This window comes from Lacerta agilis, chromosome 8, assembly GCF_009819535.1.
Source record: "Lacerta agilis isolate rLacAgi1 chromosome 8, rLacAgi1.pri, whole genome shotgun sequence".
NCBI lineage: Eukaryota > Metazoa > Chordata > Lepidosauria > Squamata > Lacertidae > Lacerta > Lacerta agilis.
In genome coordinates this window covers 39,194,233-39,222,227 of record NC_046319.1, presented here as the reverse complement: position 1 = coordinate 39,222,227, position 27,995 = coordinate 39,194,233, and the positions used below count along the sequence as shown (strand labels likewise).

The following is a 27,995-nucleotide window of genomic DNA, read 5'->3' as shown; positions in this document are numbered from 1 at the left end:
CTGTTAGCTAGGGATCATGGGAGTTGTAGGCCAAAACATCTGGAGGGCCACAGTTTGGGGGTGCCTGCTCTTACCTATATGGAAATCATAATCTTTGGTGAACAAGGGTGGAATCATGAAGAAAATGTGGTCATCTGAATGCACCCCAAGAGAGGCTAATATTGGGAGTAAGGCAAGTTTTATGCAGCATTTTGGCAACTTGCAAGAAAGAGCAGCAAATTGGACCAATGGTCAGCTGCTGGGAAAAGTTGACGATAAGTTGATTTCATTTCTGTCTTTCCACACAGAGCTAAACCCTACTTAATCCCAGTGACATCTAGTCTTCTTCCTCGCCCCCTCCATACATGTCAGCCAGCTTCTTGAAACGGTTGCCCCAGTCATTCAGATAGTCATAATCTTGGTCTCTGTCACCATTGGAGGAATTCAGAGAACTGAGGGAGGCTGCTTCAGAGCCACTGCCCTCATAGTCAAACACAAGCAGAGAGTCGTATGGGGGTGCCGTGGGGTCTGTATCTGCTGCCTTCAAGTTCTGTAGGAAGGGAAAGGAAGATCAGTTCAGTTGTTCCACATTAGAGCAAGTTGATTGTGGCAATAGTGGCCCTCTGCTTTAGAGCAATGAGATACAAGCTCTCTGGAGAAAATCATGACCTCTGATCCCAAGGCCACATGTAGAAACATGACTTTGGAGAACACTGTATGACCAGCCACTGGGCAGATATGCGGTAATTTTCTTCCCTGTTATTAAGCATGCTCTTCCTCCCACCACCACTTCCACATTTTATTGCATTTTTTCAGAGCGATATAAAAATGAAAACATAAATCAAAATATGACTAGAAAATATAACATGCATACAGGTATAACCAAAACTGAAGATTTGTCATTAATTGGGACAGATCTTCATTGAATTATCAGTCATGCAAATGGATACAGTGATCAAGTTGTTCCAAAAAGAATTGTAGTGACTTGAGAAATGTTCTATAAAAGAATTCCTTTTTCTTTCCTAAACAGAATTAAACCCATCAATAACAAAATCCAATTTTGTTTGTCTATCAGATGCCCAAACTTCAGCTAATTGAACAAACAAAGCTGAACCCTTTACACTTCAGTACCACTGCAGAAGTGTAAGTAGATCATCATCATCATCATCAATTTATGAGGAATATCCAAACGTATTGCTAACAGTGACAGCAAATGTTATGGGACTCTTTTGTGTGGCAAGTGGCTGCTCAGCTGCCAGTTTCACTCACCTCATCAATGAAATTGCCAATCTCATCAGGGTTGGCAGGCCGTGGGCGGTATTGCGGAGCCGGCATGAGAGTCGGAACAACATCATTGCGGGTGATTTCAGGGCGGGAATCCAGGCCACGGTGCAGCTGGCTCATGTCATAGTCCTAGGAAGAGTAGAGAGACACATTCAGAAAATAGATGCAAGAGGTAAGATGATCCAGAGTATAAGATGCTACCATTTTCACTCATTGCTTAAGGCCTTTTTCAGGACGTAACATCTTTAGCTAACAAGGATCAGGAGGATGGTGAGAGATGGGCAGAATGCATCTTCCAGTGTAGAAATGAATGTATATAAACACATGCTGTTTACTCCCTTGGGACAACAATGCATTTCTTAATCCATTCTTACATTTTTGTTTTTTTAAATATATGGCTGGTCAGGCCAAAGTAAATTATGAAGTAAATTTCTGGGAACTGCTTGATCTAAGCCAGGCATGGGGAACCTCAGGCCTGGGGCTGAATGTGGTCCCTACTGTGCTCCCCACCCCCACCCCAGGACATACCTCTTGCTAGCCCTGCTTTGTGCTTTGCAGAGTGTTTTAGCCTGGGCTGGTATGTGCCTTTCTTTGTTCTATGATAATGTATCATATGCCTGGATGAACAGAGGGGGAGAGTGTGTGCGTGCACACGTGTGTGTTTGTGTGAAGCCACTTGGCTTATAGCCTACTGTATAGAAGAGTCCCACCCATTGCTCCACCCACTTTTATTTCTTGCTCCATCCTTCACTGGCATGTGGCTTCCAGAAGGGAATGTGGTCCTTAGACTGCAAAAAGTTTCCTATCCCTGATCTAAGTAAAGGCTCAAGAGATGTGGCCAGCTTGCAATTTCCAAGCTGGCCACATCTCTTAAATGTGACCTCAGTACTAGCCATAGTACTATCTTACTCTACAAGTCAGGTGGCAAGATGTGACGTTCACAAAAGAACAAAAATGTGCAGAGGAGGAAAGAGGTGGCATGACGACTTGCAAAGCAGGGCAGCGATGGCTTTTGTGGGCAACCCACAGAAGTAGCCCCATCCCTCTTTGGCTAAGACTCAGCAGCTCACCTGATCCTCCTCTCCACCACCCTCTTCATCATAATAGTAGACGTTGTCTCGTGTGTCATCCTCTGGTGGAAGCAGAGGCTCCTTCACTGCCTTCCTCCTCCTCACAAACAGCAGCAGCAGGAGTAGGAGGACTGGAAGAAAATAAAGTTGGAGAAGCAACTGTGAATGCCAGCCTGGACTGTCTGCTCGGCTGTTTCAGGGAGCTCTAAAACAGAGCGGGATCTATTCTGCACTTCCACAACTACAGAACGGGCAGACAGGTGTATTTGTCTCAGCTTCAGGCATACCTTTTCCTACAGGCATACCTTTCCCACCCAGAGCTGCAAGCCATTTTTCTGCCCCTTTTGGCAGCTTGCAAGCAGATCACTCCTCAGCACTTCACCCTGGCCAGCTCTGAAATTTTCCACTGGAAGCTCTTGATATTAAAACATCTATCTTCCCATCACATTTTGGAACCAGATTTCAAGGCATTGCTTTTCTTCTTCCATTGTATTTGGCTAGGGCTCTTGATATTACTAGTGTAAAGTTACTCTTACCGGAACCGGCATTCAGCATTTACTGTATTTATTTTTACAAAACGATGATACTGGTTTTTTGCATTGCTTTGGAAAATGGACAGGCAGGAATGTCTGGCGAAATCTGAGTTGCTGGGGAGAAGAGGACCCAGGATAACTGACACTAATCAGCTGCAATGCCTTGCATTTCTCCTCCCTGCCACTGCCAGTGCCATTCTCCACAAGTATCAGAGGCAAAACAAATTTATCTCTGCACCTGCATCTTTGTGCATGGTCTACTGAAGTTGCAGAATCCATCTATTATTATTTACTACATTTGTCAGTCGCTTTATAGAATGGAAAAAGTCTCAACAAATATATAAAGAGAGCTGTGTTGGTGTCAGGCATAAAATGGACAGAATACATGAGAAGGGGGCTGGATCACTTTCCCGTTCCCCTGCACCTTCAATGACACAGTGAGACATTGCAGGAAATACTCACTCAGGAAGCCAAGGATGCCACCAAGGATGCCCAGAATGGCTGGAATCCCCATCCCGCCTGCGATATATGCCCTCTTCTCGCAATTCCTGGCTGCCCCCTCACAGTCACACACTTGGGCTTTGACTGTTGTTGTCTGGGACACTTCCCCGGCGTCGTGCAGCTCAAGGGTAATGCTGTATTCACCTGGCTCCAGCTGCTTGGTCAATTCGAGGACCAGTTTATCTATGGGGTAACATAAGGAGAGAGAAAAAGCAGGCTCAGGGTTAGGGCTTTGCAAAGCAAGGGAAAGAAACAGACTCTGCTCAGCCTTTTTCTATCCTAATCATGAACCAACTTGAATATTAAAATGATTCTGGAAAGGGACAGCAGTAGATTATCTGGTTAACACACGTGCAGATTTGACAAATGCACATTGTCTAATTTTGGTCTCATTCTTACAGAGCTGCAGCTGAGGTGGGAAACTTGGAATTTGGACAGTACTGCTTTCAACACCCCACTCACCCCATGGCATGCTTTTTCATGCAGGAAAGTAGAGGGGACAGGACCTTCCTACACTTAGATAATTAGTAATTCAGGTAGAAGGCTTGATTAGAAACATCCTCCCTGATATTATAGTTTCCCTGCATGTATTATTATTGTAATTATATATTAATTTATGCACCGCCTTTTCCCCTGATGGCACTCAAGGTGGCTTAAAAGATAAAAACAAAGAATACTAGATACATATAGAAAACTAGATACCAAGAAGGAGGATTCTACTAAAGCCTTCTACTTGCCTTACTAGTTTTCTATGCATGGGAAAGTCACACAAATCCTGTTCTGCAGTCTAAAGTAGCACAAGCGGTGGCACAGCTTTGCCACCTCAGCTGCTGTTCGTGAATGAGGCCTCTTAGGCAGAGCAGAACAAGATGTCCCTGGACAGCTCAAGGCTAGGCAGTCAAGCAATTTCCCACCACACACACATACCGGTCCACAGAGTGCAGACACCAACCCTCCAACTAGCTTACCTCCGTTTACTTCAACTGTCCAATTGGCGCTTGAGCCCAAGAGCAGCATTGCTTTGAAGGGTTGGGTGTTTGGAGGAAGATCCTTGTCCACAATGCTCAGCTCCTTGCGTTCAGGGCTCCGGTTGCAGATTTCAAAGGATCGTGGCTCTGGCACTGGCCCATTGTCATTCACATCCTCCAGGTACAGGAGAAGAGTTCCTGTTCCTGTGAGCGAAGGCATCCCTAAAGAGAAGTAAATATATTTCAGTTAGGAAAAATAATGTGCAAAAATGCAGTACTGTATAGTAGGACTTTTTGTTTGCAAAGAAGGTACAAATACTAGGGAAAGTTGATTACAAAATTTCAGTTAAGGAGAAATTGCAAAAAAGATATACTAGAAGAAATTGTGTGTGTGTGTGTATTTTTAAACAAACAAAAAATGCAACAGTGGAGAAAAAACCCTGAAATGTATAGGTTATTAACCTGCTCTGTGTTTTAGAAGTTTTCATTGTTGTGGCACAGTATGGTTTCCCCTCAATCTTTGAATGCTTAGACACAGCAATGTACACGTTTTTCAAAGATAAATAAGAAATTGTGAGATGCAGAAATCTCAGGAGGAACTGGCATCAAAAGGACAAGATGGGCACTCCTTGGGTCTTGGGATATGCCAGTTAAACTCCTCAGATTCCAACATTTAGCACAACCATCTATCACAGTCACTGTAGCAAGGGCCTGCTCCTGCCTGTGACTTGGAGGAGCACCTGACCCCAAGGAAAAGGGCTAAAAATGTGTCCCAGTTACCATTGTCACTCGCCAAGATGAGAGCCGTGTAGGTGTTGTCTACCACAAATTTAGACTCCCTGTCCAGAGGAGCTTTTGTCTCTATGATGCCATTTTCAGGGTTAATCTTCAGCCACCCTGCTGGGTCACTTCCAATAGAATAACTGCAAGAGAAATGAGGGTGAGTGACAGCAGCTCTGGCATTTTGCCAGTCAAAACAATTGAAGGTTCATCCCTGTAAGTCAGGGATGGGCAACCTGCAGCCCAAGAGTCACCTGTGGCCTCATTACTTGCTGCTGGTGAAGCCCCAAAGGGGGGGGGGGTGAAGGAAAAAATGGCCAGAAAGGGGAAACGAATTGAGCAATAGAAGGGTCGTGTGTGATGAGCTGAAAAGCTTTGCAGAGGTAAGCTGAGAGCTCTGGACAGGGAGAGAGAAGGAGATGGCAGAAAAAGAGAGGGAAATGGAAAAGACAGCCCCCACCCATTGGGCTCTGGCCCTGGCCCTGGCCACTTTCAGCATGCCCCCTGCCCCCTGAAAAATGCTCCCCACCTTTCTCTAACACACCTTGGCTATTACAACAGATAGAGATAATAAGTGCAGCTGAGTGTACCTAATGGAGCAAATACGGAGGGAGAAGGAAGCCAAGCCTACAAGAATACGCTCACACACACCTCAATAAGAGCTTGCCATCTCTCCTAGGTACGTGCCGTCCAATGGGAGACTTAATTTGGGCTGCTAAGTGGTGTGGAGTGTCATTTAGCTATTATTGCTTTTTATTAACAAAGTTAAACCTTGCCCTGAATTAAACCAATTTCTGGGTGGTTGTTTTTTAAATTAAAAGTTATTATTAAAACACCACAAAAAACCTGCAGTATAAACATTCAGGTCTAGAACTTTTTTTTAAAATCCTTCATTATCGCCTTCTTTTATGGGCAGGATGGTGTGAAGGTCACAGTTCCTTCCAGTATCCTGGGTCCTAAGCCATAAATGGCCTTAAAAGTCAAACACCCAGAAAATTGCACCCAGAAAAACAGATGAAATGCACCTGCAACTGTTTAAGGACTAAAACAAAACCCCTGTGTTGCAATACAGAATAATCTGCTCAAATACAGCCGCAACACATGGCTAATAAGTATGGTAAATGTATTATTATTAGTAGTTAGAATATAATCCAAAATTTACAAATCATAAACATCATTATATAATGTATGTATAAGTCCATAAACAAGAAAGTCAACGTAATGATACTTATAGACTGGTGCTCACTAACCAGTGTAGCCAGTTGGCTACACTGGTTAGTGAGCACTGATCTATAAGTTTCACATTTACCTGAATGGATAATTTATTAGAAATTATTTGCTGGCGAAGATTCGTCTTCGAAACAGTTGACTTCATCCGGAAACACTGTTCTGCTTGTTTGCTGTTCATTACTGAATTCTACAAGTTGGAGCACCCACCACTACAATACTGTTGGACATTATCTATTGAAAGGCATGGTGTTCCCGTACAGCAATTCATTGCGTTGACTATTTCTTGTTTATGGACCTATACATACATTATATAATGATGTTTATGATTTGTAAATTTTGGATTATATTCTAACTACTAATAATAATACATTTACCATACTTATTAGCCACGTGTTGCAGCTGTATTTGAGCAGACTGTTTAAGGACTGACAAGATGATGTTTCCAAGACCTGCTCTGAGCAACCTTGCAGCTGTATTCTGAACTACTTATATGCTTCTCCCTTGGCTTCTCCCTCTTGTACACACTTCCTTGCTCTTTCCTATCCCCTTTAGCTATCTGACAGCGGAATGAGCTCTGCTCCTGACCCTTCAGCTCTGCCCTATCTGAGACTTGCTCCCTTGCTAACCTGCTCACCTAGCACCCTTGCAAAGCATTTGAACCTTTCCTGTACCTGACTGTCTGCTTTTGATTTGTGTCAGGGTCCTGAGCGGTGTAGGTAGTCACCAGCTGCCCAGCAGGGAGGTCTTCAGACTTTGTCACAGACTTTTCATGGGGATTAAAGATGGGGGCTTCATTCTCATCCCTTACGTTGACAGTGACTGTGGCCGTGGATGTTGGGAGAGTCACTGAGAAGGGGTCTTCATTCACCACAGTAACCAAAAGGGTGAAGAGATCCTTCGTCTCAAAGTCCAGACCCTGGAAAGAGGCAAGAGAGAGAGAGAGAGATGATGCAATCAGGGGGTGCCAGTAACATCCACTTAAACACCAGGGCAAATCATAAAATCCCAGCAGCTTATGAGCCAGGAAGCTTAAGAGGACTGCAGCTCAAGGAGGGACTTCGGCTTACCTTAATGGTTGTCAGGATACCATCATTGGTTTGGGGATCGGTGGCCACTTTAAAGTTGCCTTCTTCATTCCCTTTCACAATGGTGTAGTTGGCTTTCCACGCTGAGGTCCCTGCCTGATCTGCGTCTTTCACCAGAAGCCTGGCAACTTGGAATCCCACCTTGTTCTCTGGCACAGTTGAAACGTACTAGAAGATACAAGGAGGACGTTGACTTAGGCCGAGTGTGGCTTTGCCTTGCTGGGGTGCAGAGGCCCAGCTCAGTGGGATGCTGTGATGATGCTATTCTGGAACTTCCCCAGGGCCTCCCCCTCCTTTTCTGGAGAAGGCAGGAGTTTGGGATGCAGGGACAGAGGATTTCAGCAGGGTAGCACGCGATGCCAGACTGGCCAAGTAAGGCGTAGGAGAAGCCTCAACATTACCGTGAGTGGGTCAAATATTGGCTGGTTGTCGTTCGTGTCCGTGACAGTAATCACTGCTTTCCCTGTAGTACTTAAGCCTTGTCCTAACATGTCGGTAGCTTGGATGACCAGCGTGTACTGGGGGAATTCCTGAAAGCAAAACAAATAACCAAGTTAGGTTAACATTAGAGAGAGAATTCTCAAAGGGGAAGGGGGTGGCTTATAGACTTACGTGTGAAAAGATTAGTGTAGCTTAGCCACTTCTTATCATTATCATTACAACAGTTAAACTCATACAACATAATAAGTGAAGAGGTGGCTTCAAATCAACATTTGATCGGGTGCTTACTTATCACTGCTTCCAACAGGGTTTAAGTGCAAGTGACTCATTGCAAGTGTGCAGACTTGGAAAGTGCTACAGGTGTGCTTGATAGTGATTGACACCCTCAAACACTGCCCACCCCCGCCCACAGCCAGGACATTCACCTCTCGGTCAAGGCCTGTTGTGATCACACTGATCCACCCTGTTTCATTGTTGATGGTGAACATCTGACTGTAGGGCTGCTTGGGCTCCTGGCTGAGGATGTAGTAGGTGATGACTCCATTGTAGGTATTCACGGCATCATCTTTGTCCGTGGCAGACACTTGCATCACTGGGGTACCTGGGAATGCATTAAAAAAGCATTTGAGAAGCAGAAAAGGGGGGTGGGTGGGACCTGCCTTGATGCTAGTTAGGAAGGCAGAATAGATTCTGTCCCAGACAGCTGTTAAAGACGTGCCAATCTCCAAGTGAATGCAACTCACTCCAGAGTTCAGGAGTGAGCATCTCATCCCCAGCATCTCCAGGCAGGGCTGACAGTGCCTTTCCAAGGTTTCAGCATACTTTCTGTGCGGTCAGCAACCCTGAGCTAGGTACCTAAGCCACAGAGCACCTGAGCACAATACATACCAGTCTCATGCCAGTCTGCATGACAGCTGAAGGGATCTGTGGGCTTCATTACCTGCTGCATAATCTACATAGGGAGGTGGAAGCACAGCTTGGCCTGAGTGGGCTTTGTGGACAATAAACTAGAGGGGGGCAGTGAAGTAGTGCCATGCACATAAATCAGGGTTGGGGAAGCCATGGACCCCAGGCAGAGTTGGACTCCATTTCCCACCATGGGAAAATGGCCAGCCCGGTCAATGGTCAGGGATGAGAGGATTTGCAGCAACTTCCCATGGAGGCTGGTTCATGAGGACATATGGGGCACTGGCCCACAAATAAATGTCTGTCCTCAGCTAGCCCAACCACTCTGCCCTTGTTAAATGTATACATTCTGGAGGCTGGGGTGCCACTGGCTGCCACCTTCCTTCTGCTTTAGCCTCAGTGTTGCCCTTGTAGAACTCAGCAGGGCAGGGGGACAAAGCTAGAATTCAATGGCTCTGCCTCTTATTGGCTGCAACCCTACCTACAACCGGGCTCACTGTCTTCCACCCAACCAGTCCCAATGGACACCAGCCACCGACGGCCTTTACTCACATATATGCAATTACACACGCACACCTACCTGGGGTGGCTCCTTCTGCTACAGATCCTTCAAAGACGCTCTGGGTGAAAATGGGCTTGTTGTCATTCTGGTCACTGACCTTGATGATGATCTCCATGGGGTCCTCCACAGGCTGCCCATTCACAGAGACTGCATGAGAGAAAAGCTGCGGAGGAGAAGCAACAAAAGGCCATTAATTCACTAGTATGGACACAAAAATAGAAAAAGTGCTCTTTTTGTATTTTTAAAGGAAGGAATCACAGACATAGAAAGTTTATTACTGTTCTAGGCAGAAGTCATACAATGGGGACAGCAGCAAAGGGCTTCTGCCAGTCCCCCTGTCACAGCCGCCGCCTCCTTTGCACCTTACAACTTCACTCCAAAAAACAGTAAGACTCAAGAAACCCCTTAAGCTTTAGAGGTACCCACCCAATATTTCAAGAGGAAATTTCACAACAAAGAAACCTGAGACAGCCAAGACACCTCATGGGAGTCAGAACATGCTCTCCCATTTGCCAAATGGACATCATGTTCTCAGACTGAAAGTTCCTGAAGGAGTACTGCAACTATCTTCTCTGGTAGGGGAGCGAAAACATGCAGGTAGGGGGGCCTTGTGGAAGGGCCACTGCTCAGTTGCTTTGCATGCCAAAGGACCCAGGTTCAATCCCCACAAGACCCTGCTACCAGTCAGGGTAGGTAAGACTGAGCAAGATCAATCTGATCCTTTATATCCCTGCACACTCACTTAGGGGAGCCACTGTTAGTGGCCCCCCTTGTCTTGGATGCACAGGTTGTCTCCACTAGAAGCCTCATGTTAAGAACTATGGGGCCACTTCTGTGGAACTCCCTTCCAGTTGAGGTCAGAAAGGTCCCACCCCACCCCCATTGAACTAGATGGAAAGTTTTTATTCCAGCAGGATTTTTAATTGAACTCAGATTTTATGGTTCAAACTAATTTTTAATCTTATTACACTGAGTCTCCTGTATACTGCTTAGATATGACCGCAATTAAGTGGTATAAATTATATGTGGTATAAGACTGAAATAAATAGATGTGCTAATAGTCTGACCCATATTAGGCAGCTTCATATGTCTCTAATCTTCAGTGCAACTTTCACTAACTTGGCAGCCTCCATAAGCTCCAAATTGGAGCTGATGGAAGTTGTAGTACAAACTATCTGGAGGGGGTCAGGCTGGGAGAAGCCAGCTCTAATGCAACCAAACAGCTTGGCAGCTGCCGACAAACCCCTAGAGGGCACCCAAGGGAAACTTCTGTCTCACCTATGTCTTCTCCCATTCCTCCCACCCACAAGAGGAGCAGCACCCAAGCACTGGATGCTGCTACAACAGCCAGCTCCAACCCTGAAAGAAGAACCTGAAGCTTGATCGTAAACAGTGCACAGGGACTTACAACGTATCTGTCCATATCCTCTCTGTCCAGTGGGCGGGTCACCTTCAGCCAGCCAGATTCCCTCTCAATGATGAAGACTCCAGTTGGGGGAGTGTCAGCCCCCTGCCCAGTGATGCTGTAGAAGACTGTCGTCTCTTTATTCTTATTAGATTGGATCTGGTGGAGAAAATAAGATGATGACAGGTATTGAGCATTAGGTGGTCAAGGCTGGTTGAAACATGCCATATTCCTGACACATGTCATATTTCTGCCCACCCTCCACACCAACAGAGGAGATGCACCAGCTGCTCATGACCCCAGCAGACAGCCTCCGATGATGCACAGCCCACAAGATGTAGTGATGGCCACTAACGTGGATGGCTTTAGAAGAGTCAACCTATGGATGGAGGATAAGGGTACCAAGAGCTACTAGCCACAACGATTATGTTCTACATCCATGGTCAAGAGGTAGCATGCCTCTGAATGCCAGCTGCATGGAATCACAAGTGGGGGTAATGTTGGAGCACTCGTGTTCTGCTTCTGGGCCCATCTAGTTCAAACCCCAGTGACCCTAAGGGAAAGTAACTTAAAGGGAAGCAGGCCCCTGCAGGGACCCCAGGAGATGCTGCCACCTCAACTTACCTGCACCAGTGGCTTGGGGAAAGGACCTCTCTCGTTCTCAGAGCAAACAATGGGTGGGATGACCCAGTCTCTCTTCTGCCTCCTCAGACCTGGGCCGGATACTGGGAAGGTCAGCACCTCTCCATGACCAAGGGAAAAGGGCTCCTGCAAAATAAAAACGCACCTCTAGCTCAGCAAAGCATGAACAAAGCAGGAAGCTTTGGTTGGTGCCTCCCTGATGAACAAAGAGGGCAAGGGAGGCTGACGGAGAAAGGAGGCTCTGAACAGAAGGCTCCATACCGCGTGAAGATGCTGCTTTTGGGATCCATGGCCACGACTTCGCAGTGTCACCTTTGCAGAGTGTTTCTTGCCAGCCCCGTCCCAGGCATGGATGAAGAAGTGCCACTCGCGACCATGGAGTTGCACAGGCCTTTTCACCACCACCACGCCATCCGAGCGCACCCTGAAGCGAGTGTCGTCCGAAGCAAAGGGTCGGTGTGTCCTTTCTGAGCATCCCTCAAAGTTTACTGCATGAAAGGGAGGAGAGAGAAAGATTGGGGGGGATCAGAGATTCAGCAATTAGGGAGCAAGAGGATGGACTGGCAGGTAAAGGGACCCCTGACCATCAGGTCCAGTCATGTCCGACTGGGGTTGTGGCACTCATCTTGCTCTATAGGTCGAGGGAGCAGGCGTTTGTCCGCAGACAGCTTCCGGGTCATGTGGCCAGCATGACCAAGCCGCTTCTGGCGAACCAGAGCAGCACACAGAAATGCCGTTTACCTTCCCGCTGGAGCGGTCCCTATTTATCTACTTGCACTTTGACGTGCTTTCGAACTGCTAGGTGGGCAGGGGCTGGGACCAAGCAACGGGAGCTCACCCCGTGGCAGGGATTCGAACCGCCGACCTTCTGATCAGCAAGCCCTAGACTCTGTGGTTTAACCCACAGCGCCACCTGGGTCCCAAAACAAGCTTTTCCAAAGATGTTGCAGCCAGGGGGCGCCCACGCTCCAAACTTAGGGGCAGAGGAAGCACCTTTTCCAACACAAACAAGGTAAGTTTCCACAATCTGTTGCCACTCCCAGGGTGCAGAATCACCAACTGTGCAAGCAGATAGTAAGTGTTTCAGCCGCTCCCGTTCGAAATGGTTCACTTTGGGAGCATGGTGAGAAACAGGCTAGCGGCCGAAGGGCTTGGTTGTGTGGAAGGTAGGGAGAGACACACTTTGGGGCTACCCCTTTCTGCTTACTTAGTGTTAGCGCAACTGTTGCAGACGATAGAAGCAAAAGTTATTGAAGCCCATACAAGGCTTGTAGGAGTTTTGTTTCTCCCCCTCAGCCCTCCTGGTCTTAACTTGATTACTAAGATTCTGCAAGGTTGCAATGCCCACAAGATGAGGATTATCAGGCCTTCAGGCTTTGATTTCTTTCCCCTTCCGTTAATCCCCCAACAACAACACCCAGCCTGGAAAAAATACACCTCCAGCCTGCAAGAGACCAACATCCTTGGAACTTGTCTTGGGCATTTCATTTTATAACATTAAACGAAACCGATTGTTTCATTATTTCTATGTAGACAGCTTTGGGAGGGGCACTATGTAAATACCTTAAAGTAAATCAAGCAATTCCTTTGGAAGGCATTTCAGCCTTTGCTCTTTGTTGCTACACAGCAGTTCCCCGCCCCACCTGCATATACAGGGCAGCATCAGAACAGAAAGTTTTTTTTTTTGTACTCCGGCCTTACATGCATAGACAAGACAGGGGAACAACAGTACAACCCTATGGATGTTTGCTCAATAGTAAGCCCCACAAATATTTAGTTTGCTAGCATCGTAGCACAGAGAAAGAAGAGGAGGAAAAAAAGGGTACAGTGCAAGGCACAGGGTTAATTAAGCATACAAAGACTCCTGAGAGGTAGGCAAAGCGCTGCAGGCCAAGGGAGCAGAACATGACCCAATACAGTGAGTCAATTATCCAGCACAAATGCCAGAGCATCCTCATGGGTCCCAGGTCACTAATGGGCTTGGAAGCAGCTTTTCTTCTACAGGCAGGGCCTTGAACTGATTTCCACACAAGTTGTTTTCAGAGACTTTCCTGTAGGCAGAGCAGGGCAACTGTAGGGCCTTCAGTGTTTCTCCAGTACTGTATCATTTTCAGCCCTTGAAGGTGCACAAGCTCCAGAAATAACCTCCCACCCCACAGCTTGTTGTTCTCCTCCGCCTGGTCAGAACAGGAGAAGCAGGTAAGGATTCCCTTGCAGCTGTCCCAGCAACCCATAATCCAAGCAGATGCTGCCAGAAGATAATGCAAGGAATGAAGCAGAGGCCTTGCTCACAATATCTGGCATTCAAAGGCATACTCCTGTGAGATATGGAGGCTGGGCTACTAGGTATGCTACTACACCATAAGGTTATCTGCCATGAAGATGTAAAGGAGTCATTGACATGGATGCTGAACCCATTTGGTAAATGCCCAGAAAGTCACTAGTGTTCGATTGCTGGAGTTGGGCAGTTGCAGTGGCATCCCTCACTAATATGAACATGGACAACGGTAATAGCAGAGGCCAAAACTGCAGAGGGATGTGGAAGGTGGTGGGAAAGGCCAGGCAGAAGTATACTGGCCATAGTCAGAATCCAGAAGAAGGCCTGGCCAAACACCAGGAGCTGTTGCAGGCTCTGGGCCCTCCTCCAAACCAGAGGCTGGGCAGTCCTGCAAAAGCTCACTGCTGGGTAGGCCTTTCAGGTCAAATCCTTCTCTTCCAGACCCCTTTCCCCAAGCCACACACCCCACAGGCCTTGCTTCTCTGCATTGCAGAAAGTTAGCCTAGATGACCCTTTGGTTCTTTTCCAACTTTTTTTTTAATTGGGTTTTATAAACAAGAATAATGTTATACAAACAAGTACAGTATACCAAGTTTTCTCATGTCATTTGCATATCACAAAAATAGCATAATACATGTGGGAAAATATCTACAACATAACATTTCATTATTAGTGGCCAATGTATAAGTTCTTGGTTCATAAATTGGTTCAAACAATTAGGAAGAAGAAAGAAAAAAGGGGAGGGGGGAGGGGGAATGGTGAGTGCGGTGTGGTGGTTATGCTTCTATTATTCTACTTAGTGTGGAGGGAGTTGTGTCAGCATTACTTGTATGGGCTCTCTTACTATTCACTTGTTGTATTTCCTTGGTGGTGAGAGAGGCTGGGGGTGGCTTAGGGTGTGTAGTTGGTTGTCTTTGGTTGGCTGTAGTGAGAATTGTTTATAATTGCATGTTTCTACAATTCATGGAGTTCCCCTTAAGTGTCTTTCCCTGGCTGGAATATGTCCTTGAACTCTTGGCAATGCCTCTTGCTTGTCTGGGGGTGGGGGAGTGATGTAGGAAGCAGCCATCTGTGTATTTGTTTCTCTACCTACTTTTGCCCTTGGCCCCACCCACCAATGGGCATGTGGCCCCTGGGAAGTTTTTCATAGGGGAAAGTGGCCCTTGAGCTGAAAAACATCTCCCGCTGTTGGCCTAGGTAAAGGTAAAGGTACCCCTGACCGTTAGGTCCAGTCACGGACGACTCTGGGGTTGCGGTGCTCATCTTGCTCTATAAGCCGAGGGAGCCAGTGTTTGTCCGCAGACAGCTTCCGGGTCATGTGGCCTGCATGACTAAGCCGCTTCTGGCGAACCAGAGCAGCGCACGGAAACGCTGTTTACCTTCCCACTGGAGCAGTATCTATTTATCTACTTGCACTTGACGTGCTTTTGAACTGCTAGGTGGGCAGGAGCTGGGACCGAACAGCCCGTCGCAGAGATTCGAACCACCGACCTTCCAGTCGGCAAGCCCTAGGTTCAGTGGTTTAGACCACAGCGCCACCTGCATCCCTAGAGACAGTACTAAAAGCAGCGATATCATGCACTTAATGGAAGGGGCACTGCTTCTTGTGAACTGCGCTGAGATCTTCAAATGAAGGTTGGTATATCAATTTGTAGAAGAAGAAGATGATGATGAAGAAACAAACATGGGACAACAGGGAGGAAGCTCACACAGCTGGCTGTTCTGATTTACACATGTACACAAGACACAAACTGACTCAATCGGCAATCTTTCAAGGAGAAGGCAGGGAAGCTACACTTTTGGAACAGAAAAACAGAACCACCCACCAGAAGTGAAAACTGTTGTGGGATGTTGTGCAATAACCTGGAACAGCTGCACCCTCTGCATGCCCCAAGAAGGAGTAGGGGTTTTTCAGCTGCAGAGTCAATATGCCCTAAACACCATGCCTCCTTAAAGCAGCCCAGCTAGAACAGCTGTATGATGCTAGACCTGATAGAAGTTGTAGTCCAACAACCTATGAATGGTACCTGGCAACTTTAGCCAACATAGGATTCCATAGATGCTTTGTTGCTACATGCTAGCAGGGGCTGAGGAGAGCTGCAATCCAAAACATCCGGAGGGCAGCAGGTTGACCAAAGCTGCTTTAAGGAAATGAAAGCAAATGGAGGAAGAAGGTTGAGAAACCACAACATTAGCGGCTTGACGTAAAATAAAATTTCCCATTGCAAGAATGTGAAGTTGTTCCCAGCATTAAATATGCACAATTAAGGATGAAAAACAAACATCCACTCATTAACTAGAACATAGCAATGACCACCCTGCAAAGCTGCAAGAGCCATTACAAGGAGCTGTCGCCAGTTCAGCATCATCACTCTCTTTATTAGCTGGGGAGCCCTTGCAGGTGAGGCCGGCAGGGCTCACCTGCTCTCCCATCTCCCAAAGAACCACTCAAGTTCCACAGATCCAGAAGATGTGGACTAAAACCGCCTCTGCCCACATCCATGAAAGGAGGAAGTGATCAGAGTTTAGCATGCAGAGTACTACCAGGAACTGACCTGTGGACAAAGTCTACTGCAGTCACAACTGGCAAGCAGGAAGCTCGCTAAGCAAAGAGGCTGCAGAGGGCTCCGCAGCATAGTACCCTACAAAGGTATGCAAGCAAGAGCTGCAGTGGGCTGCCAGCAAGGCTCCACTTGCAGCTTAAGCTCCCTTCACTTTGCTACAGCCAAGCCTTCCTAAATCTTGATTATAACCAGCAGAATTGGTTGATGCCCTGGTTTTATTGGTGCAGGGAGGAGATGGGTAGCATCTGGGATTCCCCCCCCCTCCAGCACCAAGGCACCCAAAGGCAACCTTCCCAAAAACTTTGGTACCCTCCAGATGTTTTGGACTACATCTTCCATCAGCCCCAGCCATCTCCCTTCACCATGTTAACCCTTTTCTACATCACATGTATTACAAGGATACTTTTGGCACCTGGAGAGAGCTGTTCTGCCCCAGTTCCAATTAAAGGAATGGGGGCTTGTGGAAGGACAAAGTGGGTTGGGCCAGTTGTAATTTTTCTAGGGAGAATCTCAGTCATATGATGTGTGTATGTGTGTGTGTGTGTGTGTGTGTGTGTGTGTGCGTGCATGCATGCATGTGTGTTTGTGTTCTCTCCCTCTGCCCCCACTCTGCCTCTGGGAAGCTTCTCTTTGCTGGCACCTTTCCTTTCTTTTTTCTACAAAATGCATTTCTATTACAAAGGTGTGGCTGTTTTGAGGGACACCTGAACACTCCTTTCCCAGCGCTGGCAGCACCCCAGCAGCTTCCCGATTGGAAAAAGATTGCTGCCCCTTGAGGCATCCAGGACCAAGAACCCTCCCTTTGCACGCAGACATGGCTCCAGCGCTAAGCCTGGGTGCTAGGCAATGATGATAGACGACATACGTGATGGATGGCATATTCGGCATCAGCTTTGAATGGACTCCACTTTGCTCTGAGGAAGAGAGCAGCGCTAAGCCGGTTCCTCCAGCTGCCCTACTTCTGAAGCAGAGCACATTCCTACTGAGCCATGCCTAGGCAGGATCCAGCAGGCCCTGAATCAGCAGCTGTCACCCTCCCCACCCAGTGGCTCTAAGGACACACTACGCATAGTCTGCATTTGCTAGAGGGCGTTAAAAGCAACACCAGAATCCCAACACAGAATCTCTCCCCATGTTTCTTGGAACATCCAAGCAGAGAAAAGGGACGGTTTGGAAATAATTATACTGAAGAAAGAAAAAGAAGCCTATGGTATCCTCATGACACCAGCTTCCATTTAGGACGGAATGCCTTAAGTGCTTAATGTAAGGAGAGTGCCCCTATTTCCCTATAGACACTGAAGGGGACACCACAATAGCTGCACAACACACAGGTCTAATTAGGACTGGGCACCTCAGGTTGTTTATGCCTCAAGCAGCTGCCCCACAACATCCAAGGGAGGCTACTCCATTATGACCGTTGGCAAGATTGGGGGGGTGCCCCACTGCTCCCCCTTCTCTCAGCATCCTCCAGACTGAATTTCCCTGCTGTGACTGATGGGTTTGCCAGAACAGCTGGCCTGGCCTTGAATCTCAGTCCATTTTCTCAAAACAAAGTGCGGAGACTCCGTGTGGATATTTTGGCTGGGGGGGGGGCAGCCATGGCATACATTTTCAGGGCCAAAGTTCCCATACCTCTGCCCCATGCATGAAATGAAGACCTTATTTTCGGTTCATTGAGGGCTAAAATGACTCACTCTTCTTTGAAAAAACAAACTTGCTTCTTGGGCCTTCTGCTGCTCTGCTCAGGAAAAGAGAATGAAGCATTCACTGAGTTTTAATTCCTGTGGTATGGAAAGAGAAAGCCCCAGCAAATATAGGCAGCAAGAAAGCAGACCCATGCCCCTGGTTGTGGCTTGTTATCAGCTTCAAAGAACACCCACACCCGAAAGCATTAGCTGTGGCTCCTGACTGTAAATGTCTGAGAAACCAAGAATTCTTTCACACAGCACCAAATATGGGTAGTACTGCCCTGGAGAATCCCACTCCCTGAGGAGAGCCATCTCCCCATGTCCCCAGTCCACGATGGGGCACCAGAAGACGACAGGACCAAAACAAGACACCACATCCTTATGCACAGAATCAACAGCTTCCAATATTATTTATTCATTAATGCAATGCATTTCTATCTCACCTTTCTCCCAAACTGGGATTCAAGGTGGTTTACAACATATTAAAAATGTCCTTGTAATGTACAAAGTAATAAAAACAAGTCAAAGTAATAAAACCTAGCTAAAAAACAATCATTAAAATACAATAAAGCACTTTTAGAACCAGCACTAAAATACCAATCATCCCGATAGCATGACAGCGGTCAACATCACCTGCACCTAGTTTCTATAAGCCTGCCTGAATAGGAAGGTTCTAAGCTGGAAGCTGTACGCCGGCTCCCTCGGCCAGTAAAGCAAGATGAGCACCACAACCCCAGAGTCGTCTGCGACTGCACCTACCTAATGGTCAGGGGTACCTTTACCTTTACCTTTAAGCTGCTGTCAGAAAGATAACAAGGGAGCAACTCTATCCTCTCTTGGGAGGGAATTCCACTATATTGGAGCAGCTACAGAAAAGGCTCTCTCATGTCACCACCACCAACCATGTTTCCGATGTTGATGGGGCCCAGAGAATGTGCTCATCTGAGGAACTTGGCACCCAGGCAGGTTCAGAAAGGGAGAAGTGATCTTTCAAGTAACCAGGGCCCAAGCTATAGAGGGCTTCATATGTCATAACCAGCATCCTGAATTGTGCCCAGGGGAAAACATGCTTCCTGTATGCAGCCCCAGTCAGCAGACTGCAGCATTCTGGACCGGTTGAAGCTTCTGGACCAGTTGAAGCATCACTGTGGCCAGATCTGGCATCTCAAGAAACAGACACAGTTGGTGCCTGAGCCATAATTGTGCAAATGCACTCCTGGCAACTGCTGAAAGCTGGATAACAGGTTCAGGGCAGAATACAGGAGTGCAGCCAAATTGCAATGCTGAGTCCACAAGGGGAGCTGAAGCCCTACTCCCTGACTGATCTTCCAACTGACCAGGAGCACCTCTGTCTTAATTACCAACTTATTCACCCTTATCCAGTCTGTTACAGCCACCAGACACTGGTTTAGAACAAAGAAAGCTTCCTATAAGTTGGAGTTCTGCCCATCTCTGGAGCTCAAGCACTTAATACAACCAAAGTGGATCCAATAAGATCTCACCTGGTATCTGTTGGGACGCCAACTTGTAGCATCAGCTGCTGCATTTGAACCATGCATATCTCTGTGGTTAAATTCTATACTCAATGGCAAAAATACAGACTCCGTCATCTGAAATGGTCGATGAAGGAAGGAGGACAGACATGGTTGCCCCACTCTCCTCTTGCATCGAGACACAGGCTCTGTGTTTGAGCGGTGACATCACCCTGGAGTTTCGCCATGACTTTGAAACTCACAGAACAAGTGTTTCACCTGAAAACTGATTCAGGTGGCTGTCATATGTTTGCACACAGACAGAAATTCAGTGGGTGGAAGTGAGCCATCGGGGGCTTGGAATCTGACGCTCTCTAGCCTGGGAAATCAGTAACTCTCTCCAAAGTCACATGAATCCATTTTTTTTCTTTTTTTGCACATGTCATTCCAGATCAAAATCAACAAGGGAACAAAGCAAAAGGGAGGGCCAGAACCTCTCAGGGGATTCGAGGAAGCTCACTGGACAGGTTTCACTTTCACACCCCAGGACTATTTTGTTCCTGCAGAAAGGACCAGGAATGCATTTTCCTCTCCTCTGAATCTAGGACGCAGTTTTAATCAGAAGTGGTGGTGGTGGGAGTTTGTCATTTGAGCAGGGCTGAATCTTGCACCAAGCCAGGAAATCTGGCTGGCCAGGTGAATTTTTCAGCCCCAGAAGCCTACTCAAGGTTTGGGGAATTACTGCCACCTTCTACTACTTCCTGGGGGAGCACACTTTAGTGCAAAACAAACAGGGTCAGCTATAGTCAATCAGTCCCTTGATTTTAAAAAAGGGGGGTAAGTTTCGAACCCAGTCAGAGAATTTGCTCAAAACACAGACACATTCTCTTTGTGCGAACAGGGCTCTTTAAATCAGCCAGTGTTACAGCCCTGAAGCTGAGTTTAGCTCCACCTGGGTGACAGAAACAAGCTTTTGCCTCTACAGCAATGGCTACATAGAGAGAGACACACACCTGCTGAAAAAATGCACACAAGAGAGATAGAGAGATTATTGCCTAATTACAGGCCAGTTTGTTAGGCCTGCGGAAAGCCCTTTGCTCCAATCAAGGGCCTTTGAAGTGCAGCACCTCTGAGGATTAGCAGGGCTGGGGGATCTCACCCTATCATCAATCCCTGTCTTGGCTGCCACATCTGAAAGAGCTGGGCTAAAGGGCTGCCCAGGTGCACCCCTCTGGGGCTTAAGTGCTACTTAATTTAAAACCCTGTGCCCAGCCAGTGTGCGCACCAGATCCCAAATAGATTAGAGTTTGCTTGCTTTCACCTACTCAGTGAAAGAAGAGAGAATATTGTGGATACCACATCCACCACTCCAAAAAAGATCATAGCTCTTCTGGGAAAGATCAAGGTGATACAGAATTATGCAAGCTTTTAGGTCACACAGACTTCATCAGGCAATTGCCCATGTACATCTCAAAGCTTCCATATGCCTGTTCAAATACTGGCTTACCTATTTTGTATCTCCATCCTGGTAGAAACAGTGCAGCCCACTGGACAGAGCAGCTGCTGCTGCAAAGGAGGCACTGATAGTTTGGCAAAACATGCGGTTTTGCCCCAGTCAAGGACAAAGGGACACTGTCCATATTTATTTCCATCAACCAGCAAATACAAAGATGTCTGGAGGAGAAAAATCCAGTCCCCTCTTACCAAAAGGTCTCCTACAAGGAGCAATACACCTTTAGCTCCTGTTGTCTTACAACTCTTGTTGGAGGACAAACTTGGAACCCAGCCTCGTACTTTTTCACATGCTTTGAAATACAGCTTCCAATAGCTGCAGCCGATGTGCTGGCTGGGGCTGGTGGAAGCTGTAATCCAAAACATATGGAAGGCACCAGGTTGCCAATTACAATTGGAAAACAAAACATACATTTAATTATAATTTGCATACACTAATTTATATGTATAGATGCACATTTTAAAATTTCCTAACTATAATTTAGATAGCAATACATGATCAAAAAAGCTGTTCCCTGGGTGGACCTGCATGCCTCTTGTCCAGGTGCTCACTGTTGAGGAAGGGCTGTGGCTGGGTGGCTGAGCATCTGCTCTGCATTTAAAAAGGTCTTGAGTTCAATGCCTGGAAGAATCATCTCCAGTGAGGACTGGGAAGGTTCCCTGCCAGAAAACCTGGACAGCCATTGCTGCCAGTCAGCACAGACAATATTGAACTAGATAGGCGAATGATCTGAAGCCTCCAGCTTCCTATGTCCCTAACTTCAACTGGACAGCCTTTCAAATGGGGTCAGCAGTGGACCTTTATCTCGGGCAGCCTTATCAGAAGTTGGCCAAGGCCAAGGTGGTGAGCAATAAGGCTCTAACTCGGCCAAAAATACCTAGGCAGATCTTTCAGGAGCCATCTGGCAAAAGATGTAACTTCACTTCCATAGAGCTCCCTGGATTCCAGAGAGAGTTTGGAGTGCTTTCCTAAATGTAACTGTTTCATTGTCATGTGCCCTTTCATCAAAGTGGGAGACTTAAACACCTCTAAAGTGGTACCATTTGGCTCAGATCAGCATCACAGTATCTCACGTTGGATGTGTGAAACTGGAAGTCTAGGTTTTAATATGTAGGCGACTCTCAACTTATGATGGGGTTACATTTTGGGGAGAGCACCTAAAGCCAAAAATCATGTATAGTCAAAACACACCGAGTTCAATGGTGGGTGGGATTGTCAAAGTCTCTCCCCCCCCCAGATGCATGCCTGCTTTTGAGCCCCCTGTTTATTTATTCATTTTAATTTGCCAAACACAAATGTGCTGAATGTGCGCCAGTTAAATGTGCCTGAGCTGTGGGTTACCTGTATACACTTTGTATAGTTCTTTCAAGTGCACAAAGTGCTTTGAAGGCACTATACAACAACCCTATAAGGTAGATCAGTATTATTAATTCCCCTAATATTGCAGATAGGGTGACTGAGACTGAGCTGGAGTGGACTGCTAACAGAACATAAGAAGAACCTGCTGGCTCAAGCCAATGGTTCATCTAGTTCAGCATTCTGTTCTCACAATGGCCAACCAGATGCCTGTGGGGAACCAGCAAGTGGGACCCAAGCACAAGTGCACTCTCCCCTCCTACAGTTTCTAGCCACTGGTATACAGATGCATACTGCCCAAGGCAGCCTAGTGAGTTTGTAGCAAAGATTCAACCAGATGACTTCCTTGGTTGCAGCTCAGTCCTTTCACCACAACGCCAAGCAACTCTCAGATTTGTTACCATAGCAGGAAATCACCAGCACTGACTCACTGGCAACAACCCCCAAAAGCCTGTGATAAGCGGTCCAATTGTGGGAGGCACAAGTGCAATTTACACACACGCACACGACAACCTGACTCAGCTTCCCTCTAATTTTGCAATACAAAAACAAGCAGGAAGTATTTAATGCATATTCACACGCAGAGGCATTGTGTCATCATCGGTAGGAAACCCACTGTCCTCTTTAACTGGGTAGGGTGCGGGAGGGAGAAGGTAAAGGGCAATCAAGTACATCCATATAGGTAGTGATATCCTTCGATGTCCTGATGAAGAGTTCTGCGCAATTCAAAAGCTTGCAGAATCCTCCACTAAGTAGCACCATAGCATGGCACAAAACAGAGACACTCACTCACTCTTTAAGAATATTAAGGAGTGCCTGGTCCTGCCAACTCTGACTGGCAGTGGTTTCCCAAGGTTCTTCCTAGCACTACAAGTTGGCAGTGCCTGCGATTGAAACAGGTACTTTCCACTTGCAAGCAGGTGCTTTTCTACTGAGTGATGACTGCTCTAGTTGCAGGATCAATACAGCAACTCTTGCACTCTGCACCAAGATGCGCTAAAGACCATATTAATGAACAAAAATGCCTATAAACAAAAAAGATACAGCATTCTAGCAGGAAGTGGGCAGTTGTTATTCACATGCCTGGCTGCTAAATGCCCAATGTTCTGCCATCAGCTGTGCCAATTGTTGGTTTCTTTCAGGACTCTTGTGCCTTTTAACAGTCTTTACACTTTCACAATTAACCACGGAAAGGTTTCTGATTCTGGAAAAATGTTTCAGAATGCCAGAGTCTCTGGTCTGTTGGAAGCCAATAAAATGTTCTCTAAGCTCATGTCATTAGCTTCATTTTGATGATGAGCAATATGTGCATTTATACAACTTTCTCCCTCCCACTTTGTCTGCATTTTGAGACAAGTGTGCTAACTCCACTTTGCAGTTAAGATCAATTGCATTGGGTGTGTACCACATTCTTGCCAAGAACCTGAGTCAAGTTTAGCTTGCTTACGCTTACCTGAGGCTTAAATCTGTCCCTTTAAAATCAGTTAATCACCACTGAAAAAGTGAGCCCTTTCCCTTTCACAGGGGCAAAGAACAGCCTTCCCAAGTCAAGATGTTTTGGACTACAACTGCCATCAACCCCAGACAGCACTGGGCAGCCAAAAACCTGCGTTGCACAACATTTGTGAACACTTTGCTCCACTGTCCCCACATTTACCAATAGTGTTGCTATGATCTGTGTCTCTTTAAGAATGGATTTTAGTAATTGGCAAGAAAGAATATGGGGAAGTGCAAGCCTTTCAAAAGCCTCTCTTTTTTAAAGTCTTGACATTACTAGTAAGATCTGTTACTTCAAAGTTAGGCTGTCTTAAGCTTTATTTGATGAAATGCCAATAATAAAAGCTGCATAAGCATGATAATGATTATTATTTCAGGGGTCTGGGCCTTGCATTCAACCAGGGTAAGTGGACATGGAGAAGAAGAGGTCAGAACATAGGATAGCGACCTGCAAAGCCAGCTCAAATTCAGGATTATTTCATGATCACCTGCCAAGGTGAACGGTCAAGAGCCAATCTTTTTCACAGCAGAATGGAAAATAAGACTCCAAGCCGATTCCATGTGAAACAAGGTAAATGATTCACAAAGGATTATTGACATGGCCCGCAGCCCGCCTCGTCATGCTAACGAAACTACGATAAGCAGAAAAGCAGGAAGCCCCTGATTGGGCTGCCAGGTAACCAGTCAAGAGCGATAGTCAAAGTTCAGATGAACAAACACAAGCTACACACCCAGCAGCTGCGGGTTGGAACAAGTCAGCGTCTCCCTACCATCCAGGCTCCACCTTGAATCGCTGGAGGGGGAAAGGGCAGATTTGAAGCTACCTCAACTTCTTGTTAACACTTTGGTGGCTCAAAATGCCTCCTCCTGTCTCTATAAACTACTTAGGTTTATACCAGAGGACTGCAGAGCAGTCTCCTGCAGTCCAGTCACAAGCAGACAACAGCAGTGCTTCAGATTAAGGGGCAAAAGCCTGGTACCATTAACTTGCCCCAAATATGAGAGCTTCAGAGCTTCTTAGGTGGCAATCTGTGCTCCCAGCTGGACACATATTCACATGCAGCTGAGCTGAGAGTAGATTCACCAACTTTCTTCCATTTATCATTCATAAACTTGCACTTTTTGTACTTTGCAGAATAGCCTTTTCATTATCCCTATCACCTTCAAAGGCAAATTGTTATACCCATTTTACAGAAGAAAAAATAGCTTGCCCAGCAGTCAGTCAGTTTCCCCTTACGGAAGGAGGAAGTAATCATTCAGTGAATCTACAAGTGAGCCAAAGCCCAGGGCATGTAATTTCTGTTATTATTTGTATTTACCTTATGGGTGCTACAGCCTGTTTTTTCTCACAGGATTGTTCACACTTATCGGTTGTGAGTCATCCTTCGCCAGAAGAATGAGCTGCAATAACATTTAGGAAACAGGGCACTTTCTTGTCCCTGGAAACTCCCAGAGTGTGACATCACAGCAGGGGGCTTGGGCTCTGCTCTTTAGCATACATAGCAGAATGGTGTATCCAGCCCGCTAAATACATTACTGTGTTTTAAAGAAAGAGACCGGGCTACACAGCAAATTTGACAAAGTTATTCTGTGATTATGGACAAGTAAAGGCAGAATGCCCCATCCACAAATGGAAATCTTAAGGAGAGGGGGAGTATTAAGAAATATCTCTTACCCTTGCCCAACACACGATATCTTTCCAAGTCAGACCTGGGCACATTGAAAGTGTAAGTCTGTTGACTGAAGCCTGGTTGACACTGGGCTGCCGTCTCCTCACAAAGCCACCTTCCAGCCTAGCATGCAGGAAAAATAAGGATGAATCAAGAGGCAGCAAAAACCACCTTCCTTGAGCAAAACCACCTTCCCCTCAAGGAAAGCAGCCACTTTTAAGTCTGCCTGCTAGACCTTTTATCGTGGTGAGTTGGGGACAGCCCCCAAATCCTTCCACCTGAGACAGTTAGCATTTTGCCCATGTCTCTTTCAAACTTTCTAACCAAGGCTACTCACATAACTCTTTAGTATCTTGGTTGGGGCAGGGGGAAATGTTTTTAGGGGCACTAATGATGGTCAAAGGGTCTCTTATGATACAAGAACAATGACAGGCAATTTTATAAACAATTACCTGGGAAAAGATCCTTTCATTTCTCTCCAATGAAAGTAAAAGAGCATTCATTTAAATTGGCACATAGGTGGTACCGATTCCTCACACCTTGATAACTCATCTATCATGCTGCGGGGGGGGGGGGGATCCAGGTACATTATAATATATGTGGTGGGCGTACCCCTTTAATAAAGGGGTTCTGGGCAAAAGGTTTTTGTGAAATTAAAGGTACACTAAATACAAACTTTAGCACCAGCCCTCTTAATGGCTCTTTTATATATTTTCACTAAGGAAGAAATCACAATAAGTTTCAAATAATGTCAATTTCACTTTCTGGTTTCTATTCAAATCATATGAACCTTTCTGGCACATACAGTGGTAGCAAGAAACTGGAAACAAGCCAATTGTAACCTGAAAGGAGACAAATCTGGACCATGGTCTTGATTGACAACTAAGTCAAATAAACCTTCCACAACCAAAAATATAGCTTTCAGAAGAAGGTGGATTGTTTTATAATTCATGTGGTCCAAAAGGAACATGACCGCAGCCCACCACTGACTCCCACTTCCTTCTGGAAAGTTATTTTGGGATAACATATAATAATATCTTTATTGTACCACAGCTTCAGAGAAGGACGATGTTTGAAACTGTGACCTTTATTTTAAACTGTGGGATGCAACACTGCAAGCTTATGTTCTCTCCACAAAACTTCCCCGCCCTCGCCTACATTATTTATTATTATTATTATTATTATTATTATTATTATTATTATTATTATTATTATTATTATTATTATTATTATTATTAGCTATCTATACATATACTGTATCTGTACACTACACTTAACCCAAAAGTTTTAATAGAAATAGTTTCAAGAAAGGAGAAAGGCTCCCTGAGAGCAGGGTGGGCTTCAGAGGCAGCGGGGAGTCTCACCAAGCACCGCCCCGTGAGGCCCCTCTTACCTGTAAGAGCAGCAGGAATAAGCAAAGCCCCGACGGGCGTCCCGGCAGTGGCGGCAGCATCGCCATCGTGCAAGCGCAAACGTCGAGCTCTAGGCAGTTTCTGGCCCTCGGCGCGCACTCGGCTCAGGCAGGTGCGATGCCCCGCCCTAAAACGAGGCACCGCCCCATGTGTGGAGAGGGGCGGGGCTCCACGCTAGCGTCACTCTTTTCCTCAGGCCAAACCAGAGCCCCCGTTGAACCCGAAGCGGGGGAGGAGGAGAGGGACGTGCCAGAGTGTTTTTCTGCTCCTTGCAAGGAGAAAAGTAGCGGCGTAGCGAGAACCCTTCCTCTGCAACTGCGAGACTAGTTTACAGGCAGTCTTGCCTTTTCCTCCTGAATGGGGAAAGCCCCTCTGCCGTGCTTCACGTGTAGAGCCAGCCTGAAGGGGGGGGGAGGCGGGGGACTGTGGTGCCTTTCTGCCCGAACCCCTTGAAAGGCGCGGGCGGGCTCACTGACGCCTCTCTTCGGCATTAGCACGTCCTGAAGCTGTACTACTCGTGGAATCGCTCGGAGACGGTCTCCCGGGGTAGCGGGGGCACTAATCCGAATTAAGCACCCGTGTTTCTAGTAATCTGGGTAGCACCCCAAACCTCGCAGGATGCGCTGTGCCGCATTGAAGTTCACCTTCATGCTCCCATGTTTCCCATCAAGAAGCCCCTCATACTGGTTGCTTTCCCCTCTTTTAGCTACGCTGGGGAGAAAAGGGTGGTGAGAGCGATTTTCTCTCGAGGAGGCTCTGTGGGGCGCTCGCCACGTCTGAGACTAGGCAGCAGGGCTACATTGGTAACAGGGCTCACCCCGGACCCCTATTGCCAAGGACAGGGCAAATGGGGCAAATGGGCCCCTCATTCCATCCTCAGCCACCGCTGCCTGTCTGCTTGCCTTTCTCATTTACAAACTGGTCCAGGGGGTGGCACCAGTTGACGCCTCCACCTCAGTCCTGCCCTTGCAGAACTCAGGAAGAGAGGAGGAGGAGAAGGAGGGCAAAATTAGGTGAGTTATTAGCCCTGCCTGCCATGGGCTCCAGCTGCACTTCATGTTGGGCAGCATCAGATTTAGGGCAGTGTGGGTGGCTTCCCTGCACAGGGCAGTGAGCCAAGGGAGCACAAAATTGAGAAGATCCATAGTTGAGAAAATCC

At 46.7% G+C, this 27,995-nt stretch overlaps 1 protein-coding gene across 1 annotated transcript; it reads right to left on the bottom strand.

Moving 5' to 3' along the window:
- Nucleotides 1-236: 236 nt before the first annotated feature.
- On the bottom strand, nucleotides 237-26,972 carry LOC117051034 (B-cadherin-like). The gene is made up of 16 exons (XM_033157066.1): nucleotides 26,818-26,972; nucleotides 25,430-25,547; nucleotides 11,648-11,874; nucleotides 11,369-11,512; nucleotides 10,748-10,903; nucleotides 9,358-9,502; nucleotides 8,297-8,472; nucleotides 7,832-7,960; nucleotides 7,413-7,598; nucleotides 7,017-7,261; nucleotides 5,116-5,258; nucleotides 4,336-4,557; nucleotides 3,329-3,550; nucleotides 2,334-2,464; nucleotides 1,249-1,392; nucleotides 237-529 (listed from the first exon to the last, which is right to left on the bottom strand). Exons 1-16 carry the CDS (start codon nucleotides 26,881-26,883, stop codon nucleotides 317-319), a joined length of 2,667 nt encoding a protein of 888 aa, XP_033012957.1. The 5' UTR covers nucleotides 26,884-26,972; the 3' UTR covers nucleotides 237-316.
- Between the last annotated feature and the right edge of the window lie 1,023 nt (nucleotides 26,973-27,995).